This window comes from Lacerta agilis, chromosome 15, assembly GCF_009819535.1.
Source record: "Lacerta agilis isolate rLacAgi1 chromosome 15, rLacAgi1.pri, whole genome shotgun sequence".
Lineage (NCBI taxonomy): Eukaryota > Metazoa > Chordata > Lepidosauria > Squamata > Lacertidae > Lacerta > Lacerta agilis.
In genome coordinates, this window is record NC_046326.1 from 10,457,161 (window position 1) to 10,471,806 (window position 14,646).

At 48.0% G+C, this 14,646-nt stretch overlaps 1 protein-coding gene across 3 annotated transcripts in view; it reads left to right on the top strand.

Moving 5' to 3' along the window:
* Positions 1-269: 269 nt before the first annotated feature.
* Positions 270-14,646, top strand: part of FEZ1 (fasciculation and elongation protein zeta 1) — a 41,083-nt gene continuing 26,706 nt past the window's right edge. The window contains exons 1-3 of one of the 3 annotated variants that reach the window (XM_033172085.1): positions 270-563; positions 7,762-8,103; positions 12,600-12,699. In XM_033172085.1, the coding sequence (XP_033027976.1) occupies positions 7,793-8,103; positions 12,600-12,699 (411 nt within the window). In that variant the 5' untranslated portion in view covers positions 270-563; positions 7,762-7,792. Of the gene's footprint in view, positions 564-817; positions 916-7,761; positions 8,104-12,599; positions 12,700-14,646 lie in introns of those variants that run through there. The other 2 variants (XM_033172087.1, XM_033172086.1) reach the window with 2 other exon arrangements.

Here is a 14,646-nt window from a genome sequence, read left to right on the forward strand (position 1 = left end):
GATGTGCTGGCCTCTGTTGCTGTTGAGAATATTCCTTTGTACTGAGATGATTCCATCATCTCAATACGGAAAGGCAAGACTGCTGGGAACGGGGCACTGTCAAGCGTGTGCTGACTGCCCGATCAGGACGCAGCATTTGGATAAAGATTGCGGGGGGCTGGCTGCGAATGCCTTCCCCCAATTGGCTGTCCTTTGTGATCTCAGTGAGCATCTATGGAGCGCAGCCCCCCTTCTCCAAGCGCCTTGGCTCCCCGTAGCCTTTAGAGGGCCTGGAATCTGGACTGGAGGCTACAGTGTTGTTGGTGTCACTGCCTTGGAGCTACTGCATATTGATGAGGGAGGCTGAGCCCCCAGCTTGTTCGAGCTCTGCAGAGAAGGGAGGCGGTGGAGTGGCTGGGAATAGCACTGTTCCTGGACAGGCAGGCAGGCAGGCAGCTGCCAGCAGGCTCTCCTAATAATTTTGGGTTTTCTCCCTGTCTCCCTCCTCCTCCTCATCTCCTTTCTGTCATCTGGACCCATCAGATGGGATGTTGAGCTAAGAGCAGAGTTGCTGCCACACTCAGGTGTGTATTTTTGTGGACATTGGGGTGGGGTGGGATGGGGGGAGGTCGGGATAATGCTCAAAATAATGCTCATTTGCCAGGGATTCTAAGCAGCCCTTTTCTATTGTCTGATGCAAAAGGCAAGGCCAACGGCACACTGTATTTCCAAAGCTGGAGGTGACAGCTTTGCCGCTTGGATGGAACAACATTGCTGCTTGGGAAGGGAGGGAGCCGAACAATTGCTGTGATTGTCGGACGAAGGAGAAAGCAGGAGCGGGGCTTGTGCGTGCGCCTGGAGATTGCTTGCTTGTTTGGAAAGAGAGGAGAGGTTTCTGCATTCGTGTATATGGTGTGAGAGGAGTTGTGTGTACAGGTGGGTAATCTGTGTGCATGTGTACGCACAGGGAGCTGCCTGGGACCCTGAGCAAAGGGCCTGGGAGATGTGACCGGGTGTACTTTGCACGAGACAAAGAGGATTGCGTTGGAGGGGGATTGCAAAGAAACAAAAACAAAAAAAAAAACGCCCATGCTTCTGCTACCAAGGCAATGAAGGTTCTGTTTACAAGACTGCATGTAAGAGGGCAATTCTTTTTGTGGATGCTCCTTGGCATTTAGGCAGTCGGAGGAGACAGCGGATATATACAGGACGTCTGGCTCGTAGCATCGCTGAGCATGTGTGGGGAATGGGGAACTGCTGTAGTTTTCCTCCAGTGCTGGGAAGGGAGCTGCAATGCCTTGCTAGTGAAGTGTGTTTTGTGGTGCAGCTAAGGAAGAAGAGCAAGTTTGTGTGGTGTGCAGAGACGGGCGTTGTTTGTGGCAGGAGGGTGTTCACGTGGCCAGGCAAGGGAAGGCAGGTTGTGTCTCTTTACCGAAGGATGCTGTGTAGGCAAAAAAGGAAGGGGCATTGGGCATGGCTTTTGCACTCGTGCATTTTCCAAGATCGGCATCAGGGAAGAGCTTTGTTAGGCATCTGCATTGCTTGGCTGGCTCACAAAACAAGGTGACCTCTCGTACTCTGTGGCCCTGGACATATTCCTGGGGGAGGCCTCTATATTCTGCAAGGAGAGCACATTTGGAGAGGTGGTCTGGGGATGACGGGACAATAGAGCACAAAGCTTACATCTCGACCTCTGGGCCTGACACCCAACATTTACAGAGCATGTGTCTTACAGAGTGGTCCAATCGACTGGGAGGCATTGGGTGGCATGGCCAGGTTAATGTAGTAGCCATCGGGTCACGAACTTGAGGCCTGTTTCTCAGTTCCTGCTCTGTATGATGGACCTCACAGGTTTGTTGTGGCAATCAAAAAGTTATTAGGTGGGGGTGGGGAGCAGACAGCCACAGATACATCAAGTGTCTCTCTTTATCGCTACTGTTTTTCTGGTAGTACCCTCCCCTACTTTTTGCCCTAGTTTTTTAAATTATTACTTTTTTTAGGGTTGCTAAAATGTTTCATGTAAATTGCTAGAGTTGTAATTCTTCAGGGTTCAGTTCCCTCCCCAGAGACCTCAGAAGTTAAACTTCCTGTTCGGGGGGAGTGTATATTTTGAACAGTCACTGAGCTGCTGTAGGATCATGGATATATTTCTCTCTCCGAAACCCCAGCATATCTAGGGGAAATTGATACAGCATTAAACTGATGGAGAAGAATCTCCTGCAAGGTGAAACTGGCAGAGATGGAACCCAGCTTGGTGTGAGAATAGGATGATAAAAACATGCCCCTGACTGGATTTATGAATTGTTGTAGGAGGAAGGGTGACGCCCAGTCTTAACTACATGCCCACTGACATTTTCTGATTTGAGTTGCAAAAAAATGGCGACTGTTGTATTTCAGCAAGCTTAGGGGATGAACTTTGCTCACAGTGAGTTGGCTGATGATTGTATTTGAGGTCTGCATGGAATTTTCCTCCAGGCCCAGGAGGTTGGGCAGGCCCATTGCCTTCCATTGTAGCAGCACGTGGCTGGGCTTGCTTGCGTGAGTCATCTGGAACCGTTTTCCTTAAGAGTAGCATCATGCAGAGTGTTGGCTCTCTGTGACATAAGTAACACTGGGAGCGAAGTCAGCTCTGTGTTGTCTGAACTGAGTGTCTGTGGCTGTGTAGGGCTACAGACACATATGTGGAGTTGATAGGGACTGAACCCGGGGGTCTTCCTGCATGCAAAGCAGATGCGCTCTCTCTCTCTCTCCCCCCTCTCTGAACTATGGCCCTTCCTCCACCGCAGCATGACCAAGTTGTAAGTTTGACAGCAAGAGCTCTAAATGGGTGGATATCGAGGAGGCCTGCCTTTGTGGCAAGGAACTGGACCAGGGCTGGCTTCAGACTTCTAGGAAGTAGAACTTGGGCAGTGGGTTCCCATCTCTAACTGTTGCTTCCCTTCCTGCTGTGAGTTTACTGCCGTCTCCTCGACAGCTACAACAATGGTACCTTGGTTGTTGAACGGCTTGGCTCCTGAACAAATTGGCTCTTGAACGCCGCAAACCCAGAAGTAAGTGTTCTGGTTTGCGAACGTTTTTTGGAAGCCGAACGTCCAATGTGGCTTCTGCGGCTTCCGATTGAGTGCAGGAAGCTCCTGCAGCCAATTGGAAGCTGTGCCTTGGTTTTTGAACGGTTCTGGGAGTTAAACACAGGGGCTCTGGCACCCGCAGTGGCGGGGGCGCTGTGATCTGCGTGCAGGGGAAGCGCGGCGAGCTGCCCATGGAGTTCACCTGGCAGATGCAAGCCCCACACTGCCATTTCGGGCAGCATGGGGCCCCAAGAGAGACGCGTGGCTCAGGCGTGCTGCAGGCCAGGCCCTGCGGTAAGTGCCACCCCTCCGCAGTGTGCCATTTTGTTATCCCCTCAGGGATGACACCCGGGGTAGTCTGCACCCCCCTGCACCCCCCTTCCTACACACCTGGTCGAACGGAACGGATTAAGTTTGACAACCAAGGTACCACTGTACTTCTTTCTATTTCTGCCAGCTGTTCACTTGCCAGGAGGCAGCCAGCAAGCAACTAGGCATTAGTAATGGTGAGAAAGAGGAGCAAAAAGTCTCTCTCTCTCTCTCTCTCTGTGTGTGTGTGTGTGTGTGTGTGTGTGTGTATGAACCCATGACAAAGGCATGAGCCTCAGCCTGGACATTCCAGCTTCTGGCACCAAACCCGGGTTGGACTAGATCACTAGTGTGGAACCTCTGGCCTGGGTCTAAAGGTGGCCCCCCAGGCCTGTCTGTTTGGCCCTTGGAAATCTCTCCAGGCTGCACCTCTTGACCCCAGCCCACATGCCTCTCTGGCTCTGCTTTACAATTCTAGCACTTTTCTTTGGCTGGATTGTGTCCCAGAACTCTGAAAATGCCTCTTTCATTCTGGGATGGAGCGTAGAGAGGGGTATGGTGCTTGCTTTTGCTCGGCAACATCTGGAGGGCCCAAGATTCCAACACCTGTCTGCATAGGGTTGCCTTTGAAGACGGTTCGGAAACTTCAGCTGGTGCAGAATTCAGCGGCCAGGTTGCTCACCGGAGCAAGACGGTTTCAACATATTATACCGATCCTGGTCCAACTGCACTGGCTACCGAATAATTTCCAGGCCCAATTCAAAGTGCTGGTTTTGACCTATAAAGCCTTAAATGGCTCAGGGCCACAATACCTCAAGGACGCATCTTCCCACATGAACCTACCTGGCCCCTGAGATCATCTTCTGTGGCCCTTCTTCGTGTGCCTCCTCCACAAGAGGTCCGGAGGGTGGCAACACGAGAGCAGGGCCTTTTTTGTGGTGGCTCCCCATTTGTGGATGCTCTCCCCAGGGAAATTTGCCTGTGGCCTTCACTATACACCTTTAGGTGCCAGGCAAAAATGTTCCTTTTCAACCAGGCCTTTGCCTGACTCCATCTACATCCTATAACCTTTTTAAAAATACTGGCTCTTTTGTTTTTTTGTTTTTTAATTGGGTTGTTGGTTCTGTTTTGATTTTATGTATTTGATATTTTATGTGAACTGCCCTGAGACCTTTGGGTATAGGGCAGTATAGAAATTAAAAATGAATGAATGAATGAATGTCTGGCAATGTCTCTCTGGGATTTCAGACTGGCTTTTGGCCTTACCTGGAGATGCAGGGATTCGAACCTGCGACCTGCATGCTAAGAAGATGCTCTCTCGCTCTCCCCCTCTCCCAGGTCTTGGGAGCTTGTCAAAGTGAAAAGCAGGGAGGAACCGGTGGCGATTTCATGGAAATATTTTCCGCTTTCCGCTTATCCTTTGACTTCCACCTTCAGCTTGCTTCTGTCGCATCGCGTTGGGCCAAAGGGGAATTTGAGCAGTGAAATGAAGCAGCGCATCGGAAGCCCTGCTTCTGCTCCACCGCCTGCCCAGAAGCCACATGTCCCCTTGGAATTGGAGGTCATTCCTGCTAGTGGCGAGGGGTCCTTTTATGGGAATTGGAGATGAAGGTAGATAAAATTAAAGATCAAGGGGCCAGTAAGGTCAGTGGCCAGGGGGGGTGGGGAGGGAGCTGAGGATGTATTGGCCTCTATGCGTAACAGAGGGGAACGGACAAAAACGCTCCCCCCCCGCCCTCCTAGTTCTTGGCAGGAGATGTGTGAAAGAGTTCAGGACTGGAATAATAAAGGTTTCTGGTGCAAGGCAGAGAATAGCTATTGTTGCGGGTGGGCTGGAAGGGGAACAAGACATGGAGCAGTATTACGGATTGGGATGCAGGTGCCTCGGCACAGAGCCTTTTGTAATAATAAACACTTGGCTGGAGTGAACTCCTGAGCACCTTCGAATCATATTCCCCCCCCCCCCCCCAGAATTATGGGTGCTGTCGTTTGCTAAGGATTGCTGAGAACAGTAACCCTGCGAGGGGTAAACTTCAGTGTCCAGAATTCTTTCTTGGAAATAAGGTCCGTCAAATGTGCAGCGTGAATGGACTGTGGTCCTTTACACGCTTCCCTGCAAGTAAGTCCCATTGCCTCTGTTTAAGTCTCTCTAAACTGAATTCTAAAAAAGGGGAAAGCTTGGACTCAGGAGGAGGAAGTTGGCAGCCAGGCCTAGCTACTGGGGTGGTTGCAAGAAAGGAGGAACGAAGGTCGGAGGTGGCTGGCGGCATACTGATGTTGGTGTGGGATTTATTATGTATACTGCTTAGAGAGTTTTGTGATGAAGCAGTCTACAACTCTTTCTCTCTATATATAATTAAAATGCTACTGACTAATGCTACTTCATCTGTCCTAGAAAGCTTACAATGTTCCCATCCTTGGTCCAAAGTAGGAATAGCTGAACATGTCACTTTCGGTTTCTCTAAGTTTCTCATCTCTCCCCCTTTCCTGCCGCCCCACAATTTTAGGTTCAGTTCTCCACATTTCCACATCAGTCGATGTGTGTTTTTAGTGTGTGTGAAAATTCATCGGCATTTTTGTGTGAATGAGACTCTTAATCTCCGGGTCGTGGGTTCGATCCCAACGTTGGGCAAAAGATTCCTGCACCCCAGGGGGTTGGACTAGAGGACCCTTGTGTTCCCCTTCCAACTCTGCAGTTCTATTATTCTCTTGTCATTTCCCCAATATGTACATTTTTGCAAGGCAATTTCCCCCAAATTTTACATTCCCCCCCTCATAAATGCATTCATGTGCACACCAAACCTAATAGTACAGTGTTTCTCAGCCTTGGGTCCCCAGATGTTGTTGGACTACAACTCCCATCATCCATAGCTAGCAGGACCAGTGGTCATGGATGATGGGAGTTGTAGTCCAACAACATCTGGGGACCCAAGGCTGAGAAACACTGCTTTAGCATAAGCATTTTTGTACACATTACTCGGCATTGCAAAATTCAGAGAAGTGCAAATTTGAAGGATGGGTTGTGTTTCAGTCCATGTCTTGTTTTGGGAAGTGTGAATTAGGTGAGCTTGCCTTTAAATGGGATCTGAATCTATTTTCTCTCCCACTCCTAGTCTAAGGCCTGGTCTGGAAGTAGAAAGCCCATATGTACACCACTCTGAGCTATAGGCATCAAATACTAAAGCATTTACCATCCCCATGTGCTCGGCTTTCAGGATAGCTGTGGAATGCTTTAAAATGACAAGCAGATCCCCCGCCCCAAATGGCAGCAACAGTTGCTTCTTTGTGCTTCGCGGGGTTGTCACAGAAACGGAGTGACGGTCAAATGATTCTTCGCATTTGTAATGGCTTTTGTGACAATGGAGAAGATTTAACCCAGAAGAGCTTGGGCTGCTGTCTGCCCACCAGCAACCACTGCTAGATGGAAACAGCAGGCAAATGGGCAGCTTTCTTTTAAATTGGGTAAGGAGGCCTGATCTTTGGCTGCATCCCATGTGCGGTTGCTGCTGCTGCTGCTGCGATGAACTCATTTTAAAGGTTGTAATATCCAAAGTGCTTAACAGCACACTTTGGAAACCGAGTTGGTTCAGATTGGGTGACGAGGCAAAAATGCAGCAAATTAAAGCAGAATATTTGGAAGCAACCTGAGCGATTGCTGGAGTAATATCCTTTATGGACCATGTTGTTGTTGTTTTAACCCTGGCGGGCCAGGGACTGAGGTGAAAGCTGGTCCTGCTGGATCTCTCAGAAGCCTTTGACACCATTGGCCATGACATCCTTCTGGACTGTCTAGAGGAGCTGGGAGCTGGGGGGCATTGTTATACTGTGGTTCTGCTCCTTCCTCCTGGGCCGTGTCCAGAAAGTGGTGTTGGGGGATGCATGTTCAGACCCCTGGGCTCTCACTTGTGGGGTGCCTCAGGGCTTCATCCTCTCCCCCATGATTTTTAACATCTACATGAAGCTGCTGGGAGAGATCATCAGGGGGTTTGGTCTGGGTGTTCAACAGTATGCAGATGATACCCAGCTCTACCTCTCTTTCAAACTGGAACCAGTGAAGGCGGTGAAAGGTCCTGTGTGAGTGCCTGGAGGTGGCCGGAGGATGGATGGTGGCTAACAGATTGAGGTTGAATCCTGACAAGACAGAAGTACTGTTTTGGGGAGACGGGGCGGGAAATCCTTCTGGGTCTTAACCCATTGCCTACACCAACACAGCACTAGGGAGTTGAGGTCCTCCTTATTTGCTGCTGTTGCAGAAATGCTCCATCCTGAAAAGTTCCTACCCTAGGGAGCCACCTAGAGTAAATCATTTCTGATGCTACGATGACACATGCCTATGGTTGTAGGGCTGTTCTTGCATGGTTGAATGTATACTGCTATAGGCTCATTAATGTCCTTTGTGTTCCAGAAGTCTCCCCTCTTCCATTAGGCTACCTAACATGGAAGCCCCTCTGGTAAGCCTGGATGAAGAGTTCGAAGATCTGAGGCCGTGCTACATTGAAGACAGGGAAGAGAAATCTCATTATTTTTATGGCTCCTCTCCTCGGCATTTGGAAGACCCCTCCCTTTCTGAGCTCGAGAACTTCTCCTCTGAGATCATCAGCTTCAAGTCCATGGAAGATTTGGTCAATGAATTTGACGAGAAGCTCAATGTCTGCTTTCGGAATTACAATGCCAAAACTGAAAACTTGGCCCCTGTGAAAAACCAGCTCCAGATACAAGAAGAGGAGGAAAATCTGCAGGATGAGGAGTAAGTAGATCAATGGTCAGCTGTAGAAAGTTAAGTATATGTACAGAAGTAAATAGTGTCAGCAGTAAGCTCTTATTTAGAAAAAAAAAAAACCTACTATTTCCCCATCCCTCCAAAGTAAACTCAGAGGGAGAGAACCTGTTTCATTTTGATCTTCTGCAGAATCTGGAGTTGCACAACACTGATTGGCTAGCCTCTGCATGTCACATAAAAACACTTCTTCCATTCTCAAGTGCCAATTGGTTGGCCCTTGGCTATCACTTCCTGCTCTTCATAGAGCAGATTTGTAAACATAAAAACCCAAACATCTAAAAGAAGGGAGAAGAAAGTGCCACACCACAAGGCCAAGGAAACCTTTTTGCTCTTGAAGGCCGCAGGCAGGCAGTGTGTAGGGCTAGAACCCAAAGTGGGCAAGTTGACCTCCTCTCTCTCTCTCTCTCTCTCTCTCTCTCTCTCTCTCTCTCTCTCTCTCCCCCCCCCCCACTCCCCTTTCTCTGCTTCCCAAGCTTTTCTTCATTTTGCCCTCTCATTTAAATCAGGTTCTTGATCTCTACCATATTGTCTTATTTATTTACTGAAAGACCCTTCTTGCCTGCATTCAGACCGTGCTGCCCTTGCAAGGTACTTTGTAAGAAGTTTGGAAAACACCTAAAGATGTCATTAGAAATATTTCGTTTCATTTTTAGCTTTCCTTCCCCTCCCCACCCACCCACTGCTTCAAGTCCCTTTAAATAGAAATGCAGTACAAGAAATGCAGAAAACGTAGGGCAGAACCACCCTCCCAACACTGATACAGCTATGGATTGCAGGGCTGCGATAAGGCAGGGGGACAGGGGCTTGTGAGTGTGCAGATGCCACAACAGGTGCCCCAGGTTGGCTTAGCTGATGCCTCTGTGCAGGCCTGAACTCTCTGCCTCTGCTATGTCCAAGTAAGCTTCACGATGCCAGCGTTGAGAGGGTGACTCTGTGCCACGACACCAGTCACCACTGAAAAACACTAATAGTAACAACAAGAACAAGAACATTGTTGTTGTTGTTTAGTCGTTTAGTTGTGTCCGACTCTTCGTCACCCCATAGACCAGAGCACGCCAGGCACTCCTGTCTTCCACTGTCTCCCACAGTTTGGTCAGACTCATGTTGGTATCTTCGAGAACACTGTCCAACCATCTTGTCCTCTGTCGTCCCCTTCTCCTTGTGCCCTCCATCTTTCCCAACATCAGGGTCTTTTCCAGGGAGTCTTCTCTTCTCATGAGGTGGCCAAAGTATTGGAGCCTCAGCTTCAATATTCCTCACATCCACAACATCAGAAGAGGTGAGCATTCCTGGAAACAGTCTGGTTCAGAAGCAGCAAACTTGAGCTAATACCTGAGAAGTCCATGGATGATTCCCATAGCTCTTACTCAGTGGGTTTTTCCATCCGGAACTCACTGGAACTTAGTTCTGGCACCTCTCAGGTGGGCGCCATTGCCATTCTAAGAGAACGAGGGAGGTGAGTTTCAGCACCTCTTTTTCTTGGAACACAACACTGCTCTTACTTCAGAAAAGGGTTGTTGTTTTTATTTTTATTAGGTATTTTGTGGTTTTATTTCTTGCTTTTATTCTCTTAACCGCTCTGAGACCCCCAGCTATAGGGCGGTATATAAATTCAAATAATAATAATAATAATAATAATAATAATAATAATAATAATAATAATACAGTGGTACCTCGGTTCTTGAACGTCTCCATTGACGAACGTTTCGGAACCCGAATGCTGAAAACCCGGAAGTAAATGCTTCTGTTTTTGAATGTGCCTCGGAAGTCGAACGGCTTCTGCTGTGTGTTTTTCGATTTTCTCAGTTGAATTTGCAGACCGCCCTTTGGCACCTCGGTTTTTTAATGTTTCGGAACTCAAACGGTCTTCTGGAATGGATTACATTTGAGAACCGAGGTACCACTGTAATAATAAAGGGGGGGGGGGCTTGCTCCATGAGGACTAGTTCCATTGGTATGTGTGTTTCCTCAGTGATTTCTCCTGGAGTGGGAGCACTCCTATAAGGTGTTTTGTGTAACTGAGTTTTGGGGAAACATGAGGTTCTTCTGATATGTCTCTATACTAGTAAACAATGTGTCTATTCAGGAGTGGCAAAACATTGATGGGGTTAAGCCAAGGATGGGTGGGTGGGTGGGGACTTCTGCCAGCTGCAAGGAAGCAAACAGGGAAGCAACAGATTCAACAGCTGAAAGAAAAAGCAAATGAAAATCTGGTCGTTGTAGTACAAAACAAAGAGAATTTATGCTTCCTTCCACGGAAAGGATCCTAGGTTTGCTTTGGCTGTCAAAACAACGAAGATGCTTCCTCCTTATCAGCTGTCTGCACAAATATTATGCAGATACTGTTCCTCGTGATGGTGTAATAACATGAGATGCATTTAAATGATGCACAGCCCTCTGGTTTGAGGGAAGTGGTCATCTGTGCTGTGTGATCCGTCCCCCAGCTTAATAATTTGTGTGGCAAGAAGAACACCAAGAGAAAAATCGTGGAGCAGTCTATCGACATGCAGATTATAGATATTAATTGTAAACTCATACGCTGAGATACGATGAAGGCAGAATTATAATGATTCTGCAGCCAAAACAGGGCAACTGGGAAACAAGAGGGAAGGTATTGGCACGCTAAAGGGAACCCTGAAATTAGCAGAAGCAGAAAAAAATACATTGAAGGGGGAAAAACCCCCAAGACAAACCAACCAATGAGTTGCAAAATATGAAGGTTCTGTTGCAGATCTTCAGCTGCTTCTTTTCTTGTGCTAGTGAAAGGAAGTTGTTAGATTTAGTTTTGTTTTTCTCATACAATGCTCTTGCATAAGCTGTGAAACAGGGATGTGCAGAGTTGAATCTTGTTTGATCTAGAACCGAAAATTCCACCAGGCAGAACCAAGTACAAAAGACATGCAGTTAGAATGAAGGAACTGGGTGTCCCTGAGGAAATGATGAGCCTAGAAATTTGATTTCATTACCAGAACTGAGCTCAGGCTTTCACACAAAAGTCTACTTCTGATTACCTAAACTTTTGTCATTTCAATAGCCTAATTTAGCTATTTTGGGCACTTTGTACGGCCTGTTTGTTGACCATTCATCCATTTATTTATTTTTGCGGAAAGGTTAGACGAGGTTAGCTATTTAAAGAGCATTCATTGTAACTTGTTTGCAGGGAGATTAGATGATATTGTGTCAAAGCAAGTGTTAGACTAGCTTTGAGTGCATCTTCCTGTCATTTTCCTTATCGCAAAACGTCCAAAATTAGGGGGAAGTGGGGTTGTTGCGCAAGAACTTCCAGTCTGTTCTAATTGTGCAACCAAAAATAGCAGAAGTCTCAGACCTTTGCTAATCTACTGCAAACCTCCCAGATCTGCCAGTAGATCCCAGTCGACCTTCTGCAAAAGGACCCTTCTGTATATGGGAGGCACTTTTTTGCAATCAGAAGGGCACCCTTTTGATCCAACCAATTGTTTCATAGGCTGAATATTTTTTCACGTTAAAACTGAATTAGAAGCCCCTCCTGTCATTTAATGATTTTGGACTCGATCCCAGCAAAGTGGACCTAGAATTCAGGTCAGCTCAACTACAGCACTGTGTGTTCACCTTGGACATTGTAGGTCAGGGGTGTCAAACTCAAATTCATTGGGGGCCGCATCAGCAGTTTGGTCACCCTCAAAGGGCCAGTTGTATCTGTAGGACTATGTGTCCACTCTTTATTATCATAAATTATTGTCACTGCATTCAATTATGACTGTTTTTTGTAATAATGTCGCACGTGCGCACTCCGTCGCTGGGCTCCTGCTGCCGCTTCCGCAGCGACTTTGCGAGCCCTCTGAGTGAAAATGCGGCTTGGGGGGGGCTGCCGTGCGCGACCGGCAGCTGCCCCCAAGCCGCCTTTTCATCCGGCGGGCTCACAAAGTCGCTGCGGAAGCGGCAGCAGCAGCGGGAGCCCAGCAACGGAGTGCGCACGCGCGAGATGTCGCGCGTGCGCACTCTGTCGCTGGGCTCCCGCCGCCGCTGTTGCTCTGCTGCCACTATCAGCAGCGATGCTGCGAGCCCGCCAGATGAAAAAGCGGCTTGGGGGCAGCTGCCGGTCACATTTTGCGCGTGCGCACTCAGTCCTGACGTTGCGCCGTGACGTCACGACGCAACGTCACGGCGCCCCGTCCCCAGGAGGGTGCCTCCTCCGCGCTGCCACCCCTGCGGCTGGCGGCGGCTACACGGGCCACATGATGAGGTCTGGCAGGCCGATTCGGCCCGCGGGCCTTGTGTTTGACACCCGTATTGTAGGTGGTTTAGAGGTTGTTTGTGACTGGGGCCATTCAGCTGAACAGGATGTGGCAGCTTCGCAGCTCTTATTTTCCTCCTGCTCTCTTTTGAACGCTGCCCGCAGAGCAAATTGCTCCGAGGGGTGCACCCCTGTTGTCAAGGCAGCTTTCCTCCATTAACAACCTCTTGCCTCTCTCTCTCTCCAGGGTTTGGGATGCTCTTACAGACAATTACATCCCATCCATCACCGAAGACTGGAGGGATCCTAACATCGAGGTGCTAAACGGCAATGTCTCCGACACAGAGGTACTTGCTTGGATTTGTGTCCTCCCCCCTCCCCCTTTCCCGTCCATGAATCATAAGATGAAATAATCGTTGGCAAGCTTGGGCAGAAGTACGCTGTGGAAGCACAGAGAAATGGGAAGACAGTGGTTAAGCAGCTGCATGAATGCATGCAAAACAAAAATCACAGCTGGCTGCCATTCCAGGGAGCAGGAGTAATCGAATGTGAGAACGAAGCTCTTGTCGGGTAGCTGAAGAGATCTCTCAGCAATCCTTGAATTGGGGTCACCGTCCTTTGATGATGGAAAGGCATGTATAATGAGGGGAAACAGTGAATGAAACAGCTTGATATGTGTGTGTCAAGAGAGGCATTGTCTTCTAGGCTGTTGTTCGCTCTGAGATTGACATTGGCGATGTTTGTACCGCCTCTACCCCTGACACACATCACAGAGCAAAAAAAAGAATACACACATCACAGAGCAAAGGATCGTCTGGCTTGTTGGGCATCTGCAGTAGCCTTTTGGAGTGTTGTTGAAAGGCTAGAGGGAGGAGGCTCTCGGGTTATACCTCTTGGAAGCAGTGAGGTCCTCTGTTGGCTTTTCCTTCCAAAAAACCTATTGAACGGGAGAATGAGAGGGGCAGGGGCTGGGGTTAGGATTTTGCCTGATGAATATGTCAGAAATAGGATTCACTATAAGGCTCTGGTCTATATAGATAGAGCTAGAGCATTCTGAGATAAGGAACACCAAACATTGTCTTCTTAGCTTGTGGTCTTTTGAAATGAAGGACAAACCTTTAACTCTCCAGTGGATAGGAAACTCTGGAGACTAGCAGGACATCATACGTTGGTTTGGGATGAGACTAAAGAGGAGAATTCATAGTGATGATGAAAACTGTGGAGTCTGGAAGATCCCAAGGGCGTTAGTGGATTTTGAAAGACCCTTGCATTCTTAAAGTATAATCTGGTGACAATTTTCTTGGTATTGGGAGCATCTGGTAAGTCTAATACGGATTTGGTCTGGGGGAATCAAAGAGGAAGGAGCTCGTAGAAACCCACATCTTAAAATTAACAATGGCAATATCTGACAATATTTAAGTTAGAAATTTTAAAATATTGAAGACTATATTTAGCTTCTACTATGCATCAAACTTGCCAACCTAGCAGTTCAAAAGCACATCAAAGTGCAAGTAGATAAATAGGTACCACTCCAGCAGGAAGGTAAACGGTATTTCTGTGTGCTGCTCTGGTTTGCCAGAAGTGGCTTAGTCATGCTGGCCACATGACCCGGAAGCTGTACTCCGGCTCCCTCGGCCAGTAAAGCGAGATGAGCGCTGCAACCCCAGAGTCGTCCGCGACTTGACCTAATGGTCAGGGGTCCCTTTACCTTTACCTTTAGGCATCAAAGACTCTTGTCATTTGAGTGATAGAGCTTGGGTGTTTTCATCTCACCACTTCTGTAATTTTTGAAACCCAAAGGCTATTCGCAACCAAGAGAAGAAGAAAACAGAAATGAAGGGAAGGGAAAACATTTTAAACGCAGCTCTTGGAAATCCACACTCCGTATTCAGAGTCTTATATAAAATTCACTGAATTTGGTGCAAACCCCCCCCCCCCAGCTGCAGTTAAATTCAAAAGGCAGCTCACAGCATTCGGGACATTTTTCAGCTCTCTTTTTAGTGCATCTGTAGGAGTTTTCAAAGAACACTTTACCCCATGTGCTCAGTGGATACAGAGGGTGAAAGGGGTGTGTGTGAGGACCTCTTTACTATTGTTGTGTTTAACATGTTTGCATGCCTCTCCCCCAGCAGCCACACATTTGGCATTTCATCCAGATTTCCCACGTGACTGGGATCCCTGACTGGCAAGCATTGCCGCTCATATGGAGAAGCTCCATGTGGGCACGTTATTTATTTAACAGCATTTATATGCTGTGCGATTGTCATAAAATCTCTTTGTGGTTTACAGGAAAT